At 37.3% G+C, this 27,106-nt stretch overlaps 1 protein-coding gene and 1 non-coding gene across 5 annotated transcripts in view; one reads left to right on the forward strand and one right to left on the reverse strand.

Moving 5' to 3' along the window:
- The window catches only part of Agmo (alkylglycerol monooxygenase), a 313,051-nt gene that overhangs the window by 209,018 nt on the left and 76,927 nt on the right, over positions 1 to 27,106 (forward strand). The window contains exon 13 of one of the 4 annotated variants that reach the window (XM_060367249.1): positions 14,615 to 14,799. The exons of the other annotated variants lie outside the window; for them this stretch is intronic. Within the exon in view, the coding sequence (XP_060223232.1) occupies positions 14,615 to 14,647 (33 nt within the window). The 3' untranslated portion in view covers positions 14,648 to 14,799. Of the gene's footprint in view, positions 1 to 14,614; positions 14,800 to 27,106 lie in introns of those variants that run through there. 4 annotated transcript variants of the gene reach the window in all.
- On the reverse strand, positions 20,374 to 20,480 carry LOC132651115 (U6 spliceosomal RNA). Its single transcript, XR_009588993.1, has one exon. It is a non-coding gene; the product is annotated as a U6 spliceosomal RNA (small nuclear RNA).

Below are 27,106 nucleotides of genomic sequence, written 5' to 3' on the forward strand. Positions count from 1 at the left end.
ACAAACAAAAAATAAAGACCAGTTAAAAGGTTAAGAAGTAATTTGAGGTTCAGCCTGATGGAACACGCCTGTAATCCTAGCAGTCGGGAATTACTGGCAGTAATATCAAAACTTACAGGACAGCCTGTGAGACTCTGTTTCCAAAATAAATAAATTAGTCAAAGAATTAACAAATGACTAAGTAAATAAAATGTAATTACAAACTTACAATAATGCGGCTTCGTGTTTTACTTGTATAGTAGTGCCTGAAGTGTCATCAATATAATTAGAACGTATTCCCCTGATGCAACTTCTCTACAAGGCCACAGGGGAAGAAGATGCACTCAGTCCCCATAAGAATAGATGAGGTGTGATGTCTGGAGAGGGGGATTCCCCTATCTGAGGAATAGGGGAGGGGGATGTGGGAGAGAGGGTGGGACTGGGAGGAGAAGAATAGGGGCCTACAACCGAGATGTAAATTGAATAAGCATATTAATTAATAAAAAAGAAATGAATCATAGTAATAATGCAGAGAAGTTGATTTAGATATACAAATAATTAGATAAACATAACTTTAATATAAAATCTGTGTTAGAGAAAATAATCTTTTGGAAATAGATATGTCTGAAAAAACTTTTGAGTTTTAATGTTCCTGAACTCTGAAAAAACACATTCCTTCTCCAGACACCTGTCTGCCCTGCCTGCAGTTAAACTAACTTAAAGAAACATATCCATATCTGCTTTCCATGTTCATTCTGAGAATCTCTCCATTTTATTGTTTTAATTTTTTTATTTATTACTATTTATTCACTTTGCATTCCAGCTGTAGCCTCCTCACTCATCCCCTTCTAATCCATCCCTTCCTCTTCTCCTCCCTTACCCCTTCCCAAGTCCACTGACAGGGGAGGTCCTCCTCCCCTTCCATCTGAACCTAGTCTATCAGCTCTCATCAGGATTGTCTGCAGTGACTTCCTCTGTGGCCTGGTACAGCTCACTGCCCTCCTCCTGCTCAGGGGGAGGTGATCAAAGAGGCAGCCAGTGAGTTTATGTCAGAGACAGCCCCTGTTCCCCTTACTAGGACACCCACTTGGAGACTGAAGTGCCATGGGCTACTTCTGTTCAGGGGTTCTAGGTTATCTCCATGCATGGTCCTTTGTTGGAGAATCAGTCTCAGAAAAGACCCCTGTGCCAAGAATTTTTGGTTCTGTTGCTCTCCTTGTGAAGTTCCTGTCTTGTGGACCTCCAGGTCTTTCTATCCCCCCCCCCCATATTTCATAAAATTCCCTGCACTCTGCCCAGAGTTTGGCTATGAGTCTCAGCGTCTGCTTTGATACACTGCTGGGTAGAGTTTTTCAGAGGTCCTCTATAGTAGGCTCCTGTCTTGTGCCCTGTTTTCTCCCTCTTCTGATGTCCATCTCACTTGCTTTTCTAAATGAGGATTGAGCATCTTACCCAGGATACTCCTTCTTGCTTAGCTTCTTAAGGTGTGCAGATTTTAGTATGATTATCCTCTTTATATGTCTAATATCCAATTATAAGTGAGTAAATACCATGTCTGTCTTTCTGCTTCTGGGGTAGCTCACTCAGGATGATCTTTTCCATTTTCCAACATTTGCCTCCATATTTCATGATTTCCTTGAACAGAGTGGATAATCATGAATCATCTAAGACCATGGGCCACTTTATCTGTCTTTGTTTCCGACTGTAGAGCTGTCCAAGTCTGGAGGTTCCTCCATCACTCAGATTCTACTCTGGTAGGCTCCAAGGTACTGCTATAGTAGAAGAGGATCACTTCTGCATTATCTGCAAGTTCTGTACATGAATGCTGAAGAGAAGCAGGAAAGATTGACCTGGGTGTTTCAACAGTTTCCTGCACAGTGATATTTCAGATTATATCAGTGCTTGAACAAACAAGCTATAAAGCACAAAGAAGAAGCATGGTATTTTTTTTTTGTGTGTGTGGCTATACATTTTTAATAATTTATTTATTTTTTTAATTTTTATAAATTACGGTTTATTCACTTTGTATCCCCCTGTAGCTCCCTCGCTCCTTCTGTCCCAACCCACTCTCCCTCCCCTTTCTCCACCCATGCCCCTCCACTGCAAGTCCATGCAAGTCCACCGATAGGGGAGGTCCTCCTCTCCTTCCTTCTGATCCTAGTCTATCAGGTCTCATGAGGAGTGTCTGCATTGTCTTCCTCTGTGGCTGGTGAAGCTGCTTTCCCTTCAGGGGGAAGTGATCAAAGAGCAGGCCAAGCAGTTCATATCAGAGACAGTCCCTGTTTCCTTTACTATGGAACCCACATGGACACTGAACTGCCATGGGCTACATCTGTGCAGGAGTTCTAGATTATCTCTATGAGTGGTCCTTGGTTGGAGTATCAGTCTCAGAAAAGACCAAACTCAAGTGACAGCACATGCTAAGAGGATGTTGGTGGGAACAACTCCACTGCTGGTGGGAATGTAAACTTGTACAACCACTTTGGAAATCAATCTGGTGCTTTCTCAGACAATTAGGACAGCACTTCCTCAAGATCCAGCTGTACTACTCATAGTCATATATCCAAAAGATGCTCAAGTATACAACAAGGACATTTACTCAACCATGTTTGTAGTAGCTTTATTTGTAATAGTCAGAAGCTGGAAACAACAGAGATGACTGTCAGTTGAGGAATGGATGCAGAAATTGTGGTATATCTACACAATGGAATATTACACAGCAATTAAAAACAAGGAAATCATGAAATTTACAGGCAAATGGTGGGAACTGGAAAATATCATCCTGAGTGAGGTATCTGAGAAGCAGAAAGACACACATGGTATATACTCACTCATAAGTGGATATTAGATATATAATATAGGATAAACATACTAAAATCTGTACACCTAAAGAAACTAATCAAGAAGGAGGACTCTGGCTAAAATGCTCAATCCCCATTCAGAAAAGCAAAGAGAATGGACATCAGATGAGGGAGAAAACAGGGAACAGGTCAGGAGCCTACCACAGAGGGCATCTTAAAGGCTCTACCCTTCAAGGTATTGAGGGAGATGCTGAGACTTATAGCCAAACTTTTGTGCAGGGAATCTTACGAAAGGAGGGGGGAGATAGTAAGACGGGGAGAGGACAGGAGCTCCACAAGGAAAGCAAGAGGACCAAAAAAGTCTGGGCACAAGGATATACATTTTGAAGATGCCCTCATTTCTATTTTTGAATGACTTGTACTATACACATTCTTTTTGTCCCCTTTGTCCTCCTTCCCCCAGAAAGACTGACTGGTTCCTGCCCGCACATGTGGTTTATTTTCACAGCCACATCTGCTTTCTTTCCATTCTCCCATATCAGAGAATTAGAAATTAAGACAAAACAGTAAATACACTATATAAACAAAGTCAAGTAGTCAGAATTAATTAGTTTCTGACTAGTGGAATATTTCCTAGGGTTAATTATCTGTATCTGTTTGTGGAAGCTATTCAATAAACAAAACCATCTTTTTAAAAATCTGTATGTCTGTACTATGAAAACCAAGAAATTTTTCTACTTACATGTTTGCTTGTTGTCTCTGTTGAATATCAGGAAAATTCTGATTATTACAAATATTGTGGAATATTTTAGCCTGTTCTTTCAGTGTAGCTATGCTTAGTTCTGTCCTGTGCCTCTCTGTCTCATATGCGTGCGTTTGTGCCATTTGTATGGGATGCATGCGAGTGTGAATGAGAGTGCACATGCGCATGTATGTATTCCTCCATGTGAGTGCAGGCATGAACATGCTATGGCACACACGTGATATCAGAGGACCACCTGTAGTGCCATTCTTTACTTCCCACCTGATGTGAAACATGGTCTCTTTGTAGTCCAGTCCTGCATAAACCAGGCTTGCTGACCTGTAAGCCATTAGGGATTCTGAGTCTGGTTGCATCTCACTAAGGGTGCTGCAAGTCTAGACATGAGCAGCCAAACCTGACTTTACATAGTTCTGGATATTTGCAGGCGGACATTCACACGTGTGGTGGCACATGCATTACCCACCCTGTGAGATACCCTAGGGTATGTGAACTACCAATTATTTCTCCAAACAATAATTTATATAAGGCTTTAATCACTGTAAGTATGTATAACTTGATTATATGTTGTTCTTTTTAAATTAATTATGTAATATCTATAACTATTATATATACACACACACACTTGTGTGTGTGTGCATAAAATCTTCATTATTGCTTATCAAAGCATCAACATCAAGTGTTTATCTTGTCACCGTTAGGAAGGTAGAACTCTCCATGCCAGGGAGTTTTGGAAGTGGGAAAATGATGCAGCTAGCCACCATGACACTCACAGTAAGAAAGCAGAAAGAGATGAATGCCGGTGCTCAGCTCACTTTTTCCTTTTTCCTTATTCCACATTCTAAGTGGGTATTCCCTCTTCAGAGCCTTCCTAGAAATGCCCTCCTAAACACTCTCAGAGATGGCTTTCTACAGCCGTTCTTAATCTCTAAAAGTTTAAATGAAGATTAGGTGTCACATAAATTCAAATTAGAAGCCTTGGGCTTTTCAAAATCCTCTTCACTACCTGCTTTCACAACCCCTTCCCAGTGGCATTACATTCATCTGCTTATATTCTACCAAGCTCAAGCTTGAGCAATAGAATTGGAGAAAAGCAGATAGGCATTTTGTAGCAATTATTTATTTAGTTTACTTCTATTTTCAAATATATATATATATATATATATGTATATATATATATATATATATATATCTGTAAAAGCCAATAGAAAGAGTACATTATTAAACAGACCACCAATTTTCCATTGCATCACGTTAAAATCTAGGACATTCAAGTGTGGGGCTACAGTGAAATCAAAGTAGAAAAAAAAAAAACAGGTAATTTGCTAGCCTATGAAGAATCATAACCATTTCCCACCTGTATATTTGGAAACTTCTGGAGTTCAAGTTATAATGGGAGGGAGAACTATTAAAACACCTCAACACTCTTGTCTTTTTTTCTCTATAAAGGTGATTTCCGTTGGATAGATGCCTCGTCAGTGTAACAGGGATGGTTTCTTTTAGAAATGTTTCCACCTCCTGCTGTAATTGCAAATCTATGACCCACAAGCCTTTGCACAAATATTAAGTGTTAACACATCTCCCTATTGCCTTCTGTTTTCTCACTCCTCAAAAACAAATCATTAGGACAAATCATCTAGTTGTTATTAGCTTTTGATGTACCAGATTATGTTAGCAGATGACGTCCTCTTCCTGAACATTGGCCACCAGGTCCTCACTCCTGTTCAGAGGGAAATATACACTTTAAAACATTCAGTGCTATGCCCATTTGGAACCCAGTATCTAGAGCACACTGTAATGAGCCTATGGAGAGTCTGGGTCAGCCCTCCTTGGAACAGCAGGTTTAGTTTTCAGAAATTCATATGAGTCGTCTACATGCAGAATAGAAAAGGAAACACTTGTATTAATAAATGCCATTTGTATTTTAGGACCAACTCAACAAGGAAACATACAGATACATTTCAAAATTTTCTTTTCTAGTTCAGAATTATAAAGAAATTGTAAAATGTTGTCATATCATCCTTTCTAGGTGTTTATCCTCATCTGGTTATTGTGAGGACACAGTGAGCTAGTAGAGTTAACTTGTAGTAGAGTCTTCTAACACAGCTACCCTTTGATTCATGCAATTATATTTAAAATAAAAAGTACAAACTATATACCCAAACACAGCATTTGATGCTATTTGAGTCGAACAGAGCTTCAGTTTGATGCCAGTGGCCAAAACGGCAAAACTTAGATCTGCAGCTGCTGATTTATGGCAAGCTTGTTTATACGTACGCATTTATCTGCAAACACATATGCAAAAGGTGCCTGTGGCATCTCATTTAAAGACAGCTTTTAGTTTGCTTCCCTATAAAGGCAAGGGAAAAAAAGGCAGCCTACTGCTATAAGCCCTCTAGCCATTCAAATTGCACACTTTCAGGGAGTATATGAAAGGTTTTGTTTTCGTTTTCTAGCAATTACAAAGGTGCAACCTAAAGATGCATGAACGAAAACTAAGAGAAGATCACTTCTCTGGTGTAACCTTATTATATAAAAATGCATAATTACGTTTAGGTGAACACATGATAACATGATTCTCTTTACTCCTTTAAGCGGGCTTCGTGGTATTTACTCCTTCTTCATTTCTCTCTGTAATGCCTCCCTTCCTCATTCCTCAGCAGAGTCCCTCTGCAAGCTGGTTTTCTACTTTTATCCCTCACAACACTTGTGAACTTGTGTCTTCTCTCTAGAGTGCCCTGCCCTGTCATCAACCAATCTCCGCTTACTTTCTTAGTTCCTGTGGTTACTCTGGGTTACACACTTGCGCATCTACAGGGTCCATGCCAGAGACCACGGATGGGAGACACTGTGAGGTGTTTGTCTCTCTGGATCTGTATTACCTCACATTTTCTAGTTTCTCCAACTTAACTGAATATTTCAGTTTTTCTTATACCTGAGTGCAGTTCCGCTGTGAATATATTCCACATTTCACTTGTCAGTTCATCAGTTGGAGGACATATGTGTTGTTTTCAGTTCCTAGATACAATGATGATAGTGTGGAAATGAACGTGTTTTAGTTGGGGTACATAGTAACTCTAGCACATATATTTAAATGTGTTTTGTTTAGATCATCCTGTGGTGAAAATTTAATTTAGTTTGTTCAGAAGTAGGCCCTATAAACATAGTTAACAAGATCCTTTATTAAATTACAAATTAGTTGAATTTCATTTCTTTGAACTCAAGACTCACCTGTGGACACTTGCTTTCATACTTATTTGCATCACGAATATTGGTTTGTTTTGACCATAGAATTAATTTGTAAGTCACTAAGACTGTTTTTATGCTGGTCCATTTTAAAATATTATCACTTTGACTAATAATATTACCCAAAATTCTCCTCTTTCTTTGGAGAAGTCTGCCTTGTTTTACAATGGATTTATGTAAATACATTTTAAGACATGTCAATTTCTATATTTATACACATAGCAAATAACAGAAAGCTTCCTTCACCATTTCCAGTAAGAAGACTGATGCTGTTATCCACTGAACACCAGTGTAGTCTTAATTTGAAGGCAAGTTCCCTTACATTGCTTGCTAGCCCTGGATACCCGAATTCAAAAACTTCTGTGTTCGGAAAGTAATGGATGAGTGAAAGTCTTCTGGGATATTTTATTTTACTCTTAGTAGCTAAATAGTAATGTGTTTGTGTTCTCTCCAATCAAGCTTATAAGGAACTTAACAGGTGTTTAAAATGGTAAGAAAGCTTAGGCCAACCAATAGGTTAGCAACTTTCTCTTATTGCTATGTAATAGTGTACCCAATAATGTGAGAGAAATTTGAGCCTCTTTACATATCCCTACTCCCGATTTAATAAAAAAGCAGGATTACTCTATTATGATTTATTTCAGCCTGCATTTATTTTTATGTTCCAACACTAAATATAAGCATCTGGTTTCATGGAGACATATGTCATTTGTAAGACTATGTTTAAATAACTTTTTACATTATATGGGAATTATGGTTTTGACTTTTCTGGGTGATATAGTGATTCTTTATATGTTAGAATTGGTATATCTCTGTAGTTCCTACCAAAGCAATCTTAAACTAAACGATGAATTCTCAAGTTACTATACTCTCCATATGCTGGAATAGTTCCTCAGTTTGTATAAAATAATGAAGAGCTTCATCAAGTTGAATGTATAGTTTCTACTTTACAAGAGGATATCACAAGGAAGGCTTGAATACTGAAGGTAACAGACATATAATTGCAGTCATTTAAAACACTTGTACTTTAGTCACAATGGCATTGCTTGATGCTATCATCAATGGGAAACACTGCTCTGTAAGTTTGTGTCCCATGGGTAAATAACAAAACACTACAACTTGCTAACTTTCTAGAATCAGCTCAGTGGTTTCATTACTCTGGGTTTCAAAATGGCAAAACCAAAGTTGGCTTTAAGTTTGTTGATGTTGTTGGCGGAGTCTTGCCTGCGGGTGTAGTTAGTATTCTGGCTTCATTGATGGGTGTCGGCTACTACCTTCTGAAGGCCCCCACCAAAGAGTGCATTGCTCCCCCATCTGGAGGAGTAAGCAGTAGGACAGGAAAACTTCTCACTCTTAAACCTCTCTCAATTTCCCCTTTTATCACATCTTTTTCCCTCCTCTTCTGTCTCAATCAGAAAGAGTTCACCATTTTCAGAAACTCAATTAACTAGAATGAGTCTGCCTGGATAATTCAGAAGTGTCTTCTTACCTCAATGTTCATTCTTAATGTCTGTTCTGTGTCTTCTGAGATGTGAGAGAATACGCTCACTAATCTGAGGACTGAAATATAGCTAATCTTAAAGAGGTAGGACTTACCCAACTATCTATTACTTTATAAATTTTTGATATGGTGTATGATATGTCATAATATAATTTTAGAACTAAACTAAGAAATGCTTCCAGGCTATGTATCAATAAATAAATAGAGTAACCTAAATGTAAAGAAAATGCTTTTTACATTTCGAGGGGTTAAATTTTTTTTTTTTTTCAATGCAGTTTATTCAGAAACCTTGAACAATCCTCGGACCCTGGGGAAAGCCAGCCCACAGCTTAAATAGCCTCTGGGTAGCCAACCCAGGCGTGCCACGTGGGCAATGCAGATAGGTCCACATACATGGAAGCAAGCCAGATCCTCAGCATTAGCCAAATGTGGAATTGTTCGTGACAGAGAGCACTCACCATCTGGAAGGTGGAAGGCAGAAACCAGCTCCATCTTTAAGGCGCGGCATTCCGCAGCTCTCTACAGTTCCCCCTTTTTGTTTTAGATGCATCAGGCAAGAGTAGAGGTCTGATCTCTGATATTAGAAATAAATTGGGACTTTGTACAGATGTTCATTTAGGTGTCATCCACCCAAAGAGCATCAGACCCGTCCGATACCTTTTTCTCAGAGGCGGGACCTGGGGCATCAATCCGCTTGCAATCAGACATGCTCTTCTCTGGGTCTACAGCTGCTGACCCTGAGTGCAGTGCTTAGCCTCGCATCCTGAGCATATCATTTTAGCTTTTTATGGTATCCAACCATGCTTGGGGAGACTGTCCTGCTTCAATGGCTGTAAAGGCCTGAATGATCAAGGCTGCATCACACTGTTGTGAGACTCTAATCTTGCATATATACCACAGGCAAACCATGGAGACCAACACCAGAAGGCCTGCTAACGCTCCCATGCCCGCCCATTCCTTCAGATGATTCATGGCTGCAGCAATCCATGATGATAATCCTGTGGCTAGTCCTGCGTCCACTCTGGTAGAATTTACTGTGACAATGGCCACTCTCAGCTGCTCCATCATAGTATCGAATTCTCCAGTCCAATTACCTAAAATATAGCTCGACAATTGTTTAGACAGATTTGCAGCACAGGAAAAATTCTCATGTTATATGCTAGTGACTCAAAGTCCAGCATATTTTCATTGACAGCCAAGTTGAGCGATTTGCCATAGGGTATCAATTTGCTCCTGCACGAGGTCAATCCTCTGACTGAACACCATCAAGCTTCCTTTTAGTTGAGCATTAATTCCTTTATGTACAACTAAGGCATGAGCTACATTGGCTAAATGGTTGTTCAGGGTCTGAGCAGTCTGCCCAGTATGACTCATGGCTAATGCCCCGGTGGTAGCTCCAACTGCCGCCAATGAGATGGTAGTAACAATGGTGGCTGTAGTTCCAAGATCCCTTTTCTGTCTGAAGAGAGTCATAGCATGAGGGGCATCAACGGGCACAGGCACGCAGTGAGGCATGCGAGTAACCAGGGCATACCTAAATTTACTAGCATTCCAGCATTGGGCAAAAAAGCAAGTATCATCACCACAATTACTTTGCTCTATCTGGCTAATAAGGAATAAAAATTTTTATTTCAAGTGTAATAATTCATTTCATTTTCAAAACGTTCATAATAGAACTATGAAATGAACATTTACAAATACTGAATGTCTCTCTTAATGGTTTTCTGTCTTTACTGAACAAAATGCATTTTTTATTATGGTTATCATTTCATTACTACCATGTCACTATCTCTTTTCTTTTCTCCTTTCTTCTTTGCATTTATGAAGCAGTTTCCTTGCTGGCATTGTTTTCTAGAACCTTAAATCATTTAGATGTTCAAAATGGAGACATAACTGCTAATAAAATTTGCCCATTCTTTTCACAAAGCTTTTCTGTTAATTGTAGGCTTTTAAAAGCAAACTAAAGTAAAACTGAGAGTGAGCCTTACCGCCTACCAGTTTTAGTATTCTGAACACATTAATTGATTGTGGTTTCATTTGTAAGTGGTTTTAACTCTGGCTCCCTGAAAAGAGTGTGGATAGTAACTGAAATGTTTAGCCCTGTGTTTGGGTAGTTTAATTGAAAGTTGGTGTGGGGAAGCTTTTGCAAAGAATATAGGAGTAAAGTGACAACTGTTCCTTCATTACAGTGAATAATTCAAATCAAGCAATTGTTTCTTCACACACATAGCCTTTTGTCTTCAGCCCCATATGACACTGAGCATACTAGCACTACATAGGAAGTGTCCACATAGATCAATCTAGGAAAAGACAGCTTCCTATGCATTCCTCTCTGTCTCTGACCATCCATCTCAGACCACTGGGTTTCTAAATGAATTTCCTTGTTCAGACTTTCCTTCTGTGTCAGCTCTCAACAGTCTGCCTTTTTTTGCTTATTATTATTATTAATTAAAATTCATTCACTTTGTACCCCAGCTGTAGCCCCTCCCTAATCTCCTCCCAGTCAGTCCCACCCTCCCTCCCTCTTCCTTCCCTATCTTCTTCTCTATCTGTCATCCCTAGTCCACTAATAGGGGAAGTCCTCCTTCCCTACTGTCTGACACTAGCCTATCAGATCCCATAAGGGTGGCCTGCATCCTCTTCCTCTGTGGGCTAGCTAGGACGCCCCACCAGGGAGAAGTGTCCAAGGACCAGGCAACTGAATTCATATCAGAGACTGTCTCTACTCCCCTTACCCTCCTGGAGACTGAGCTGTCTATGGGCTATGTCTGAGCAGGGGTCTAGTTTCCCTCTATGTATGGCCTGGACCCAGGTCTTTTTGTTTGTTTGTTTTGTTTTTGCTTTTTGGGCTTCTCTGGTTTCTTTGCGGGATGGTTAATTGAACAAAACAGCAGCCTACAAACTGGGAAGAGATCTTCACCTACCCTACATCTGACAGAGAGCTAATATCCAGAATCTATAAAGCACTCAAGAAACTGAACACCAAAAAACTAAATAATTCAATTAAAAAATAAGGTACAGACCTAAACAGAGAACTCTCAACAGTGGTATGTCGAATGGCTTAGGAACACTTAAAGAAATGTTCATTTGTGTTCTGTAAAGAATTGGGTAGGTATTTTGATGGGAATTACATAGAATGTGTAGATTACTTTTGGTGGGACGGACATTTTCACTGTGTTAATTCTACCTATTCATGAGCAAGGGAGATCTTTCCATATTCTGATATCTTCTTCAATTTTTTCAGAGACTTGAAGTTTTTGTTGTTGTTGTTGTTGTTTTGTTTTTGTTTTTGTTTTTGTTTTTTTGTTTTGTTTTCTAACAGGTCTTTCGCTTACTTGGTTAGAGTGACACCAAGATACTTTATGTTATGAGTGGCTATTGTGAAGGGTGTTGCTTCCCTAATTCTTTCTTAGCCCTTTTGTTTTTGGTATACAGGAGGGCTACTGATTTTTTTGAGTTAATTTTGTATCCAGCCACTTTGCTGAAGGTGTTTATCAGCTGTTAGTCTATCTGTTTTTGTCTGTCTTGTCTCTGTCCTCCTCTGTGGCCTGGCAAGGCTGCTCACCCATAAGGTGGAGGTGATCAAAGAGCCAGCCACTGAGTTCATGTCAGAGACAGTGCCTGTTCCCCTTACTAGGGTACCCTCTTGGATACTGAGCTGCCATGGGCCATCTGAGGGGTTCTAGGTTATATCCATGAATGGTACTTGGTTGGAGTATCAATCACAGAAAAGACCCTTGTGCACAGATTTTTTGGTTCTGTTGATCTCCTTTTGAAGCTCATGTCCCCTCCAGGTCTTACTATCTCCCCTTTCTTTCAAAAGATTCCCTGTACTCTGACCAAAGACTGGTTAGGAGTCTAGGCATCTGCTTTGATAAACTGCTGGGTATAGTCTTTCAGAAGCCCTCTGTGGTAGGCTTCTGTCCTGTTTCCTGCTTTTTCCTTCTTCCAGTGTCCATCCTGTGTGTCTTTCTGAGTTAAGCAAGGGACGTTGTCATCAGAACAAAACGACAGCCTACTGATTTGGAAAGGATCTTCACCAACCCTATATCTAACAGAGGGCTAATATCCAGGATATATAAAGAACTCAAGAAGTTAAAAAGCAACAAATCAAGTAATCCAATTAAAAATGGGGTACAGAGCTAAACAGAGAATTCTCTGTAGAGGAATATAGAATGTCAGAGAAATACTTAAAGAAATGTTCAATGTCTTTAGTCATTAGGGAAATGCAAATAAAAACGACCCTGAGATTTCACCTTACACCCATCAGAATGGCTAAGATAAAAAAACTCAAGTGACAATACATGCTGAAGAGGATGTGGAGAAAGGAGAACCCTCCCACATTGCTGGTGGGAATGTAAACTTAAACAACCACTTTGGAATTCAATCTGGCTCTTTCTCAGACAATTAGGAATAATGCTTCCTCAAGATCCAGCTATACCACTCCTAGGAATATTTCCAAAATATGCTCAAGTACACAACAAGGACATTTGTTCAACCATGTTTGTAGCAGCTTTATTCGTAATAGCCAGAACCTGGAAACAACCCAGATGTCCCTCAATGGAGGAATGGATACGGAAATTGTGGTACATTTACACAAAGGAATACTACTCAGCAATTAGAAACAAGGAAATCATGAAATTTGCAGGAAAATGGTTGGAACTAGAAAAGATCATCCTGAGTGAGGATGATCCCAGAAGCAGAAAGGTACACACGGTATATATTCACTTATAAGTGGATATAAGCCACATAATATAGCATAAATATATGAAAATCTGTACACCTAAAGAAGCTAATCGTGAAGGAGGACCCTGTATAAGATACATCTCAGAAATGCCAGTCTGGCCACACATCTGATCAAGTCTTGGTTTATAAACACAACATCTTGGTACATTTTCATGCTCATCTCTTCTGGGCTAAACAGCTCTACTACAATAAAGAAAAAGTGGGATAGGATCATTAAGTAGGATAGGGTTCAGATTCATTGGGGAGGAATTTTGTAAGTTATCTTGTCATGTTCCTGTATTTTCCTCTTCTCAGTTATAGAATTAGAAAGGAAATAAAAGTCCATGTTTGCCAGAGCATAGTTGCCCTTTGCCCTGAAGTAGCATTTGTAGTTTATATACTTTCATTCTCTCTTGGATTTTATTTTCTCTTATTCTCTTGGTAGATCTCTAGTATACTTAATAATTCAGAAACCCATGTTGCATTTTTGGTTTCACTCTTAGCAGTTTTGTTACCTGTTGTGGAAGACAGAAAAATGCCCCCCCTCCCCCAAGCATGATCATGCTCCAATATCTAGAGCTTGTGAATCTTTCTATGTAATATGGCAAGAAGAATTTCAGGTTGTAGACAAACTAATATGCTAACCAGCTAACAGAAAGCTATGATTTTTTTATGTGTGTGTTTGTTTTGTTTTTAATAGATTGTCTGTGCTTAATATAATTACAGCATTAGGATAAGTTAAAGAAGGAGGCAAGAGAGTCAAAGTAATGTAATGTAAAATGGATTGCTATTGATTTGAAGATGAAAGACAGCCATGACTAAAGAATGGAAACAGCACTCAAGGCTGGAAATGGCAGGGAAACACTTATGATCCACCAAAAGTAGAGCCATGTCAATATTTTGAATTTAGAGCAGTGAAACCCAGGGTGGATAGCTGACCACAACTACAAAATAATCCGTTTGTGCCCTGTTACACCATTAGGCTCATGATAACTCATAACACATTGACGGGATATTAATATACTTTGACTTACTGAAAATGAAACTCTTCTTTTATAAAGAATATAAATACTAAAAATATAACATTATGAATGTTCCTATCTCCACATTTGTAGGTATGATAAACGCAATAAAATTACTCAAAGCCTTATAATATAAAATGATATAACTTAATATGATTGCAAAAAAATGAAGGGCAATTTTGTAATTCAATTTTTACAGTTTTTTAAATACTGATTAATGCTATTTATATGTTAATTTGAAGACAAGAGACACATTTTTCCAAATGGCATGCAAATATGCATTTTTTTTCCTGCAAAGTGGTAGAAAATGCCTTTTTTTTTTTTTTTCTGGCTCACTTTCTCCACAGTTGTAGCTAAGAATGGAATGGAAATTTTTGTTTAAAATATTATCTTGGCATTTTTAGCAAATAGAAGATAAGTAGCCATGGCTTTGGTCATTTATTGCATATGAGTGCTTATGAGAGCTTTTACATTTGTTTAAATAACTGCTAAATTAAATTATTCTTTAAATTAAAACCAAACTTGATAGATTTAAAGTATGCCAAGATCATCTGCTCTAACACTGTGATTGTCATGGCAGCTGCTGATCCCGCTACCAGCACTGAGCATGTGAGGAGCCTGGAGCTGGGACCCGGGGACTCAGCAAGTTAAGGGAAGCTTTTCTTCCCATATGAAGTTTATCTGAAGCTCAAGAAACAGAGATCTACACAGTGCTAATTTGGTAACTGCAATGATGGCATTAAAAGAACTATACTTTTACCAACTATGAAGCCAGTTTTCCTTCCAGTATGTGACTTTTTACATTTTTTTCTTTTGTTGAACATAGATAATTAGGCACCTTGGCATATGTCTATAAACCCTGCACTGAGGGAGGCAGAGGCAGGTAGATCTCTGTGAGTTCGAGGCCAGCCTGGCCTACAAAGTGAGTCCAGGACAGCCAAAGCTACACAGAGATGCTATCTCGAAAAAAAGAAAGAAGCAAAGAAAGGAAGAAAGAAAGGAAGGAAGGAAGGAAGGAAGGAAGGAAGGAAGGAAGGAAGGAAGGAAGGAAGGAAGGAAGGAAGAGGAAGGAAGGAAGGAAAATGAATCTTTTCTCATACAATATATCCTAATTTTAGTTTTCCCTGACTCTACTCCTATCAGTTCTTCCCAACCTTCTCTCCCACCCAGGTCTACTCCCTTTCTCTTTAGTAAGGAACAGGTTTCTAAGAGATAACACCCGAATTTGGCTAAACAAAATATAATAATATGAAGCAAACACTATACTGAAGTTGGACACAGCAACCCTAGAAAGGGAAAAGAGCCCCAAGGGAAGACACAAGAATCAGAGACCCATTCGTTCACACACTCAAGAGTCCCATGAAAATACAAAACGGAGAACTATAATAAATGTGCAGTGAACCTAATATAAACCCATACAGGCCCCATACTTGCCACCTTGGTCTTTGAGAGCTCATATCTGCCTTGCTTAGTTGTTTCAGAGGGACTTGTAGACCTGGTGTTTTATCCCCTCTGGCTCTTACAATCTTTGTTCCTCTTTTTCTTGGGGATTCCATGATCTCTGAGATGAGGGATTTGAGGGAAAGCTCTACTTTAGACTTTCAGCAAAATATCTGGCTGTGTATCTCTTCATCTGTTCCCACCTGCTGCCAAAGGAAGCATTTCTGATAATAACTGGATAAGGCATTGATCTATAGCGGAGTATCGTCAGGAATCATTGTATTGATTGTTTTTAAAGATCTATTACAAGTGTTTGCTTTTACCCCAGGTCTCTGGAATAGCTAGTCTCTGGCTCTTGTTTTTCCAGGCAGAGTGTGATGTGCATGCCTTCTCATGGAGTGGCCCTAAGGCCAAGTCAGAAATTGGTTGACTGCTTCTACAAGTTTTATGCTGCCATTGCCTTGGCATATTTTGCACGAGGTTTCCACTGCGCTAGATTTCCACATACCTCCAAGTGCCCATCAACAATTTTGTCTATCTTTCTCCCCACTCTCTTCCTCCACCTCACCCTCTTATCTGATTGCCCTGCTCCTGTCCCAACTACCCCAAATCTGACCATAAAATCTATTCTCTTTTTCTCTCCCAAGGGGGATCTCTGAAACCCCTTGATGCTTTTACTCTATTATCCTCTCTTTGTGTATGGACTGTAGATTGGTTATTATCTACTTTATGACTAATAACCCTTGATTACTGAATATATACTATATTTGTCTTTCTGAGTATGGGTTACCTCACTCTGGGTGATTTTTTTCCTACCTCCATCCATTTCCATTTGCTTGCAGATTTTATGTTGTGATGTCATTTTTTAAATGTTGAGCAAATCTCTATTGTGAACATGTACTATATTTTCATTATGTATTCTTCAGCTGATAGACATCTATGTTTCCAGTTTCTTGATATTGCAAATAAAGAAACTATGAACATAGTTGAGCAAGAGTCCTTGTGGTATGATAGAATGTTCTTTGAGTATATGCCCACAAGTGATATAGCTGGATCTTGAGTTAGACTCCTATCTCTCTGATGAAATGCCACACTGATTTCCACATCAGCTCTACAAGTTTTCGTTCTCACAGTAAAGAGGAAAGAGTGCTCCCCTTGCTTCACATTCTTTTTCCCAAGAATGAGCTGTCATTTGTGTTATTAATCTTAGCTTTTTTTTTAAATTTAAGATGGAATCTCAAAGTTGTTTTGATTTGCATTTCTCTGATGGCTAGGGTATTAACCATTTCTTTAAGTGTTTCTCAGCCATTGGAGATTCCTGTAGTGAGTATTCTCTGTTTAGATATATATGCTATTTCTAAATAGGACTGTTTGGTTGATGAATCCTTTCTTGGGTTCTTTATGTATTTTGGATATTAGCCCTCTATCAGATGTAGAATTGCTGAAAATAATTTTTTGTGTGTGCTATAAGCTGGTGTTTTGTCCAAGTGATGGTGTTCTTTGCCTTGCAGAAGCTTTTCAGTTTCATAAGGTCCCTTTTATTAATTGTTGATCTTAGTGACTATGCTATTGGTGTTCTGTTAAGAAAGTCATCTCCTGTGCCGATAGATTCAAGACTAGTCCCTATTTTTCCTTTTATCGTTTAGTGTGTCTGTTTTTATGTTGAGGTCTTTCATCCCCTTGGACATGAGTTTTGTGCAGGGTGATAAATATGGCTCTATTTGCGTTTTTCTACATGCAGACACCCTGTTAGATCAGCACTGTATGTTGAAGATGCTTTCTTTTCTTGTTGTTTCTGGCTTCTTTTTCAAAAATCACATGTCCATGGATGTGTCTGGGTCTTTGTTCAATTTCATTTATCAACTTGTAATGTTTTAATGCAAATACCACATCAGTGTTACTATTATAATTATGTAATAATAATAATAATTATTATTATTATCTTAGCTCTCTAATACAACTTGAAATTAGGGCTATTGATTCCTCTGAAAGTTTATTTTCTTTTAATTTTAGAATTGTTTTAGTTATCCTGTCTTTTTATTTTCTTTTTTTCACATGAAGATGAGTAATGTCCTTTCAAGGTCTCTGACAAGGTGTCTCTGACATGAACTCAGTGGCTGGCTTTTTTAACCACCTCCCTATAGGGCTACATCCTTGCTAGGCCACAGAGGAAGAGAAAGCAGCCAGTCCTAATGAAACCTTATAGGCTAGAGTCAGATGAAAGAGGAGCTGGGGGAGGGGCATAGGAGGAGAAGAGGGAGTGAGGGTAGGATTGGGAAAGGACAAGGGAGGGGGCTACAGCTGGGATACTAACTGAATAAGTTATAACAAATTAAAAGAAGAATTAAAAGTCAAAAAATGTATAGTATTGAAATTTTGATAAAGATTGCTTTGAATCTGTAGACTGCTTTTGGTAGAAAGGCCATTTTTACTGTTAATTATAATGATCTATGGCATGGGAGATTCTTCTATCTTCTGATAGCTTCTTCAGTTTCTTTCTTTAAAGACCTGAAGTTTTGTTTTCTGTTTGTTGTTGTTGTTGTTTTGTTTTTTTATTTTTATTATACAAGTCTTTCACTTGCTGGCTTAGGGTTACCCCAAGATATTTTTTATTGTTTGTGACTATTGTAGAGAGAAATATTTCCATGATTTCTTCCTCAGTCCATTTTTCATTTGTATATAGGACAGCTACTGATTTTTTTTCTTTAGTTAATTTTATATCCAGCCACATCACTGGAGGCATTTATCCTCTATAAGCGTTCTCTGGCAGAATTTTTGGCTTCACTTGTGTATTATATCTTATCATCTGTCAATAATGGTACTTTCACTTCTTCCTTTCCAATTTGTATCCCTTGATATCTTTCAGTTGTTTTATTTTTCTAGCTTCAAATATACTATAGAGAGTGGACAGCCTTGTCTTGTTCCTAATGTTAGTGGAATTGCTTTGAGTTTCTCTCCATTTAATTTCATGTTGCCTATAGGCTTGGTGTACATTTCCTTTATTATGTTTACATATGTCCCTTGTGTCCCTGATCTCTCCAAGACTTTTATCATGAAGAGGGGTTGGATTTTGTCAATATCTTTTTCTGCATCTAATGATATGCTCATGTTGGTTTTTATCTTTCAGTTTGTTTATATGACAGATTACATTGACTGATTTTTTTAATATTTTGAACCATCCCTACATTTTTGGGTGAAACCTACTTAAAAGTTGTAGATGACCTTTTTGATGTGTTCTTGGATTCAGTTTATGAGTATTTTGTTGAGTAATTTTGAATCTATGTTCATAAGGGAAATTGGTCTGTAATTCCCTTTCATTGTTGAATCCTTGTGTTTTGTTTTCTGAGTGACCATGAACTCATAAATAAATTTGACACTGTGCCTTCTGTGTCTATGTTGTCAAATGATTTGAGGAATATTGGTGTTAAGTTTTCTTTAAAAGATGGTAGAATTCTTTGCTATAACTGTCTTTTTGTTTGTTTGTTTGTTTGGGAGATTTTTGATGACTGCTTCTATTTTCTTGGTGGTTATAAGTCTATTTATATTGTTTATCTGTTCTTGATTTAACTTTGGTAAGTATCTATAGAGAAGATTATCCATTTCTTTTTATATTTTCCAGTTCCATGGAGTGCATAATTTTAATAAATGACCTAAATCACCCTATGGATTTCATTATTATCTATTGTCATGCTCTCTTTTACATTTCTGATTTGGTTATTTTGGATATTCTCTCTTTATCGTTTAGTTATTTTTGATAAGGGTTTGTATATCTTGTTGATTTTCTCAAAGAACCAACCCTGTGTTGATTCTTTATACTTTTGTTTTTGTTTCTGTTTTTATTGATTTCAGCTATGATTTTTATTATTTTCTGCAGTCTACTCCTCTTGAGTGTGCTGGCTTCTTTTTTAATCTAGAGCTTTCAGTTTGTGCTATTAAGTTGCTAGTATGAGCTCTTTCCTTTTTTTTTTATTTTATGTAGTCACTTTGTACCATGAAGCAATCCTCTTGTCACCACTTTCATTGTGTTCTATAAGTTTGAGTATTTTGTGCAGTCATTTTCTTTGAAATATAGAAAGCCTTTTAACTTCTTTATTTCTGTCTTGACCCATTTTTCATCAAGTAGGGAGTTGTTCAGTTTCCATCAGTTTGTAGGCTTTCTGGTGTTTCTGTTGTTGCTGAAACCTAACTTTAATCTGTGGCTGTCTGAAACAATTCAGAAGGTTGTTTCAATTTTCTTTTATTTGTTGAGACTTGCTTTGTGACCAAGTACACAGCCTATTTTGAAGAAAGTTCTGTGAGGTGTGGAGAAGATGGTATATTCTTTTGTGTTTGGATGAAATGCTTTGCAGATATCTGTGAGATCCATTTGGTTTATGGTATCTGTTAGCTCCAGTGTCTCACTGTTTAATTTTTGTCTAGATGACCTGTCAAGACCTGTTAATTGGTGAGAATGAGGTATTGAAGTCTCCCACTATCAATATGTGATAGTCAATGTATGGTTTAAGCTTTAGTAATATTTTACAAACTTGGGTGTCTGTGTATTTGGGGCATAGATATTAAGAACTGATATGTCATCTTGATGAAATATTTCTTTTATGAGTATTCTTTTTAGTCTCTTTTTATTAATTTTGTTTTGAAGTCTATGTTAGTAGACATTCTACACCATCGTGCTACAGAGGTCCATTTACATGTATGTTTTTGGTGCTGATGTGTGTTTCTTTTATACATCAAAAGAATGGATTATGGTTTTGCATCCATTCTGTTAATCTGTGTCTTTTTATTGGGGAATTAAGTCCATTACTAATGAGAGATATCAATGGCCAATGATTATTTAATCTTGTTTGGTGGTGGTGATGGTGGTGGTTGTGGTGGTGAGAGAGAGAGAATGTGTGTAACCTTAAAAATATGGAATGCTTTACTAAATTGCTTTTTGTCCTTGCTCAGTGGTGATGCTAATGTTCTCTGTATAGTTCAAATTTTAGTATATGTGCTGCTAAAGTGAGCACCATGTAGTTGTTTTTAAACAATTAAAAAAAACAATGCCATGAAAAAAAATCAAAGAAATAAAACTGTCAAGCAAAAAATGAGATAATCAATTGAACCAACAGTTTTCAGAACAAGAAACACAAACGACTTTTAAATAGCTGTTTAAAGAAGGGATAAACATCCCTAGCCATCAGGGAAATAGAAACTTAAATTACTCTGAGATATCCTCTCACTCTGATCAGGATGATTATCATCAAGAAATATAACAAATGTTGGAGATTCATTGCTGGTGTCAGTGTAAATTAATGCAGCCATTGTGGAAATCAGCTTAGAGGTTATTTAAAAAATAAAAATAAAAATTCCATATGACTCATTTGTTTTACTTTTGAGCGTATAGATCCAGAGAATTTCATGCTCTACTCCAGAGTTTTTGCACTCCAAGTTTATTGCTGGATCATTCACTATAGCAATAAAATTGAACCAACAAACCTGTGCATCAAAAAGAATGGCTAATGAAAATTGAATACATAATTAAAATGGAATATATGCAGCTCTAAAGAAAAATGAAGTCCAAAACTTTCATGAAAGTAAATGAACTTAGAGTATATATTGCATAATAAATGCCATGGAATCTCAGAAGAAAAAAAAAGTACCAAAATCCAAGGTTCTTTATCATATGTACATACTAGCCTGTATGGTATATATGTATATATGTAAACAATTTTGCTTCTAGGTACAGAGTAACATATAGGCCATTGAACAAAAAAAGTTCACTGATGTGAACTCAGTGGCTGGCTCTTTGATCATCTCCCCCTGAAGGGGGAGCATCCTTCCCAAGCCACAGTGGAGAACAATGCAACCAGTTCTCATCAGACCTGATAAGCTAGGGTCAGATGGAAGGAGAGGAGGACCTCCCCTATCAGTGGACTTGGAGAGGGGCATGGGAAGAGATGAGGGAGGGAGGGTGTGATGGGAAGGAAATGATGGAGGGGGGTACAGCTTGGATACAAGTAAATAAACTGCAATTAATATAAAAATAAAAATTTAATTAAAAAAGAAAAGAAAAAAGGTTAATTAAAATAAGATACATACAAATTAGTATACTATGTTTTACTTCTTGCAAGTTCTTTGAACGATCACTTTGGGTTTAGCATAGTGTCAGTACAAAACAGGTCCTGAAATGGGCAGTGTCCACATGTAATTGTATGACCTTATGGGAAGAACTGAATTTTAAGCTAAGTCTGTAATAGTTCCTCTATTTCTGTTATCTGTAGAGTTTTGTAAGTACTACTAAACTTAAGTATTTTATCCTTGAAACATGGATTTTAGTTATACCATTAGAATATAATAGTTATTAGGAATGCATTTCTAATAAGCATAATTTTGAAATGGCTATGAATTCCTAGGAACACTGGTTCTCAAATTTTAACACACAAGAATTTTCAAAACATAAAGAGATAACATTTATTAAACATAGAAAGCAATGTTCATTATAGAACACAGTGGTTATTAATAGAGGGACCATGAATGCCAATTAATGCTTCTTGCCTTCATTTGTATCACCTCTAAAATTGAAGGGGCTCTATATAGTGTAACTAAAGTTCTTCCCTCTGAATATTGGAATATTCAGTTTTAGAAAGAGTGTATACACACAAAATACATACCTGTACTTATGTTCCTAATATTAAGTAATCCTAATATAATCATGAGTAGGAATGCCCACCTTTTCTAACATACTAAACATGTTCTCCAAGGTATATGTCAGTAAGAACAAATCTTAAGCGCATTTCTAGATGATCTCATCTATGGAAGGAGAGAAATAGGAGTTACATCATCTGGTGACTGCTGCAAAGTTCTTCTTTAAATTTTTATTTTTTATATTAATTACATGTTATTCACTTTTTATCCCCACTCTAGTCTCCTCCCTCATTGTCACCCAATTCTGCCCCACTTCTCTCCTCTCCTCCCATGCCCCTTCTCCAGTCCACTGATAGGGGTCCTCCTCCCCTTCCCTTTGACCCTATCCTATCAGGTTTCATCAGAACTGGCTGCAATGCCTTCCTCTGTGGCCCGGTAAGGCTGCTCCCCCCTCAGGAGAAGATGATCAAAGAGCCAGCCACTGAGTTCATTTCAGAGACAGTCCCTGTTCCCATTACTAGGGAACCCACTTGGAGACTGAGCTGCCATGGGCTACATCTATGCAGAGGTCCTAGGTTATCTCTGTGCATGGACTTGGCTGGAGTATCAGTCTCAGAAAAGACCCCTGTGTCCAGATATTTTGACTCTGTTCCTCTCTTGGTGGAGTTCCTGTCCCTTCCAGATCTTTTTATCTCCCCCTCCATTCATAAGTATCCCTGCATTCTGCCCAAAGTTTGGTTATGAGCCTCAGCATCTGTTTTGATACACTGCTGGGTAGGCTTTAAGTTTGGTATTGTCCTATCATACTCTAGGTTGTCTTACAGCCCTTTTGATGGGGTTGGTAATGGTCACCACTACAGAGTGCTGCTAATAAACTAAATTGTTTCCTCTTTGCTGACCATCTAATATTTGTATTTATTCAAAACATTTCGAGGCATCCTTTTATAGAAAAGGCCCTGCTCATCTAGCATGTCCACGAAACTCTTCAATAAGGATTATAATAGTTCTGTAATAGTGCTTGCCTAGAGTTGCAATTAAGAGGCTCTCCAAATGACATTTTGTAGGTTTTGACTTTGTACAACACACCCTGTCTTTTATAACAAACCTTTGACAAATATTTGCTCTTACTTGCTTCTGCTGGTGAAGGAAATTTGTTTGATATAGCCATTTCAGGGAGTGATTTTTAGCCCAGTTCCCAAATACCTGGACCAGGAGAAGAATTGCAAAGTTGCTTGATAGTAAGAAGTAATAAGCTCTTTGGTTGTGACTGGGAAAAATCCCTCCTTCATTTGTCTTTATTCAAATAGGTGACTTTTTCAAAGTCAAACTTAATTGAGGCAGATTCTCAATTTTACTGTATGTTGACCAAATCTGTTTGAATAAATACCTAACTACTGTAAACGTTTATCTATGAAACATAGAAAATCAGTTATGTGAAATGCTCTGTATGCTATGACATGTATTATCTTAGCTATTACATGTCGTTTTACAGTAAAATAACAATAATGATAATGAAGAAAAGCCAAAGCGTTCTATTTACAGAAGAGATTATCAGACCCCATTTGCTTAATATTTTGAGCATTAATTCTAAAATCTTTGATGAAAATAATTTGGAAGACATAGACCTAGTTCTCATGCTGTTTTTATTAAATGGGGTTAATAAATGAATGGGAAGTCATTGTGATGTCAGTGTAGGAAGACAGTAAGTTAGTGCCACCACTGTAGAGCAGAAATATTCAGCCTAGTATTTAGGAAAAGTCTTCTCCAACAAGACAAAGACAAAGTCTTAAAGAAGTTTTGGAGTGAAGTAAGCAGAAGTAGACAAGAAGATATTTTAAATGGGAGAAACATAGAAACGTAGATAGGAAAACTCATGGTCAGTTCTCCGCCGAGGATTTCCCATGATTTGAAGTCATGGTGCATGGGTTGTGAATACTGGATCTGATTTCTCAGTAACATTCACACAGTATAAACATAATTTGTTCCTTCTGAAGTTAGGAAGACAACAGGAAGTTTTTAAACGTAGAATTCCTGTGACAATATTATCTCTTTGGAGAAACTGCATGTCCACTTAAGGGTGATAGCTGAAGAATGAAAGAGGAAAAAACTAGAGGGCTGGGATAAGGGAGATTGTGAGGAGATTCTGGGTATCACAACAGGAGAAATAAAGCTGAATTACACTGAAATACTAGACAATACAAAGACTTGAGAGTGACAAGAGAGAGGTAAGAGACAAACCATACTATACTGGCTCACCGATTGGTCAGAAGGAGGAGATAAAGGAACAGGGAGTTTTATTTAGTCTCTGAATTTTCTGGGCTTGTCAAATCATAATCTCTCTGACAACTTTGAAGGCAAAGGTGCTGATTTAGTTGCTGCTATGTTTGCATTGATGGCTCTTGAGATATCAGTCACAGCCACAATCTGGAGATTAGGAAAATAGATAAACCTCAGTGTGTTAAGTTCCCACCGTGATTACACATTCAGAAACTGCCATGAAAATCACATAAAAAACAAATATTTGTGGAAATTTTACTGTTTTTCACTTTGATTTAATTATGATTGGCAATTATAGTGTCTTTTGCTCCATAGGTATAAATTTAAGAGCCTAGTGTACTTTAGTGATTTATTTGTGTTTCCATTAGCTTTAAAACAGTCAATTAAAGTCATACTATTTTAGATTTTAAATTGATCAGTCAAGTTAAATAAAACCATTTTTTATCTGCCACTATCACCACCGTCACTTTTAAATTTAACATTTTGAATTGTACTTTGAAATGAAGGTGTAGGTCTGTTTTAACTTTTTACCATGTAATAAAATTTGTGATTCAAGGTTTCTTCCAAATAAATGGGCTTGGCTTAAAGACAAGTCATGTCAAACAAGAATTTCCACATTTTAAAGCCCCACAGGAATCTGTCTTGGTGGAATATAAATCATGTCTTTATTTTTCAGAAGGCTATTAAGAGCCAGGTGACTAGACTAGGCATCAGTATAATGTAAAAAATAAATATTATTATTACTGGTACATTTGTTTCATTAACAACAGGATAAATTCATGATTACAGATTTTAAAAGCATATATATTTTTTAGCATACATCAGAAATTTTTAAAATCTGAAACAAATTTCAGCATACACAATTTTTAATCTTAAACTTCACATTAGTTAGTGTTTTTAATGCTTATATTTCTCATGAATTTAACTTATGCATTCAAAATGATCAGCTATTTTATACAGAGTTCATTTAATTTGTTATGATGATTATGACATATTTTATATATTTATATAAGTTATTATACATATACATTATAATATAATTTTATATTATATTATACATGTTATATATTAAATATATTTTATATACTTGATATGTAAATTAATTTTTTTCTATAGACTTTTCTAATGTAGGTTACTTAACATACTAAAATAGAAATCTTCATTTAGGGATATGCTATTAGCTCTATAAGAATTACAGCAATTTAAAATAGATGAAAACTTAAACTGTGATGATATAATCATTAAAACTGAACCAACCACCTGCAAAATTTACAAACCTAAATAGTGTCATAAATCATATTACCCTATTAGCTAAGTGACAAAAATTTCTATATTTTTCGGTTTAAAAAAATGTAGTTATATTCTAAGGTAATTTGGGCTCCAGGCCAAAGAGAACTTGGGAAAAAAAATAAGTTTGAGAGACTGTCTCCCAGCTGGAAAGAACCCAAGTGAACTGATCACGGAGCATGTTTCCTGTTATCCTGCTCTCTACCAAACTGTTTCTTGTAGCTTGAAAATAATAAAGAATTTGCAAGCCCCAGGGGGTCTTTTTTTGAGCCATGAATGAAGTTACCCTGGATTCATATAACTGAAGTCTGACTTCCTCTCAGCCATTGAAATTTAAAACCCTTCCATTTATTGGAATAAGGAAAGTCTCCTAAAACTGTCCAAACTTTATATTTAATGAAGTCAGTGTCAATGCATGTCAAAAGTTTTGATTCCATCTCAGTATAACATGATGCCAAAAGAAATACAGCAAGGAAGAGAAGTGGTTAGTTAAAATAAAATATTAGAAGGTACTTTTAGGTAGTCCTTCAATCACCCTTTAGAAGTTTCACTGAAGAAAAGTTATACGTTCTTGTTTGTATTATAAAGTTTTTATTCATTGTTAATATTTAGAATGTATGAATTTCTGGAAAAAATAAGGTACTATAATGTTTTATCCCCTTTAATTTTTTTAATTTTTAAACTTTTATTTACATATTTATTTATTACAATTTATTCACTTTGTATCCCAGCTGCAGCCCCCTCCCTTGTCTACTCCCAGTCTCACCCTCCCTCTCTCTTCTTCCTTCTTGCCCCTCCACCAGTGTACTGAGAGGGGAGGTCCTCCTCCCCTTCCCTCTGACCCTAGCCTATCAGGTCTCATCAGCACTGGCTGCATCATCTTCCTCTGTGGCTTGGTAAGGCTTCACTCCGCAGGGAGAGATGGTCAAAGAGCCAGCCACTGAGTTCAAGTCAGAGACAGCCCCTGTTCCATAATTATGTAATGAAAACAGTCTTTAAAATTCAACTTCATCATCTAGTCCATCTATTTTCTCATAATGTTGTTTACCCATGATACCTGGAACATTTCTTCTACAGAAAGGTATTGAAAGTCAAGAATAATTCACAGAACCTTCTGTGTGACTTCCTTTGTATGGATAGAGTTGAAAACTAAATAGTTGACACACTTTCATGCTCCAATTTATTTATAGCTTATCATAAAGCAAAATGTAGACCTTCATTCACAAAACCAGGTCATGTGTGCCAGATTAAGTGTGTGGCAAGGGCCTGGGGGATTGTGCATGGGGGGTGGTTGGGAAAAGATGTATCTGTGTGTAATTCTGAAATGCTTTCCTTGGTGTGAAATTGGAAATATATTTCAGATTTATTTTATGTAGGCATCTGAAGCAAAGGAAATGACTGCAAAGTCACAAGGCTGGCAGAGCTGGCGCGGCTCTTTTGTCAG

The sequence above is a fragment of the Meriones unguiculatus genome, chromosome 1, assembly GCF_030254825.1.
Source record: "Meriones unguiculatus strain TT.TT164.6M chromosome 1, Bangor_MerUng_6.1, whole genome shotgun sequence".
NCBI classification, from domain to species: domain Eukaryota; kingdom Metazoa; phylum Chordata; class Mammalia; order Rodentia; family Muridae; genus Meriones; species Meriones unguiculatus.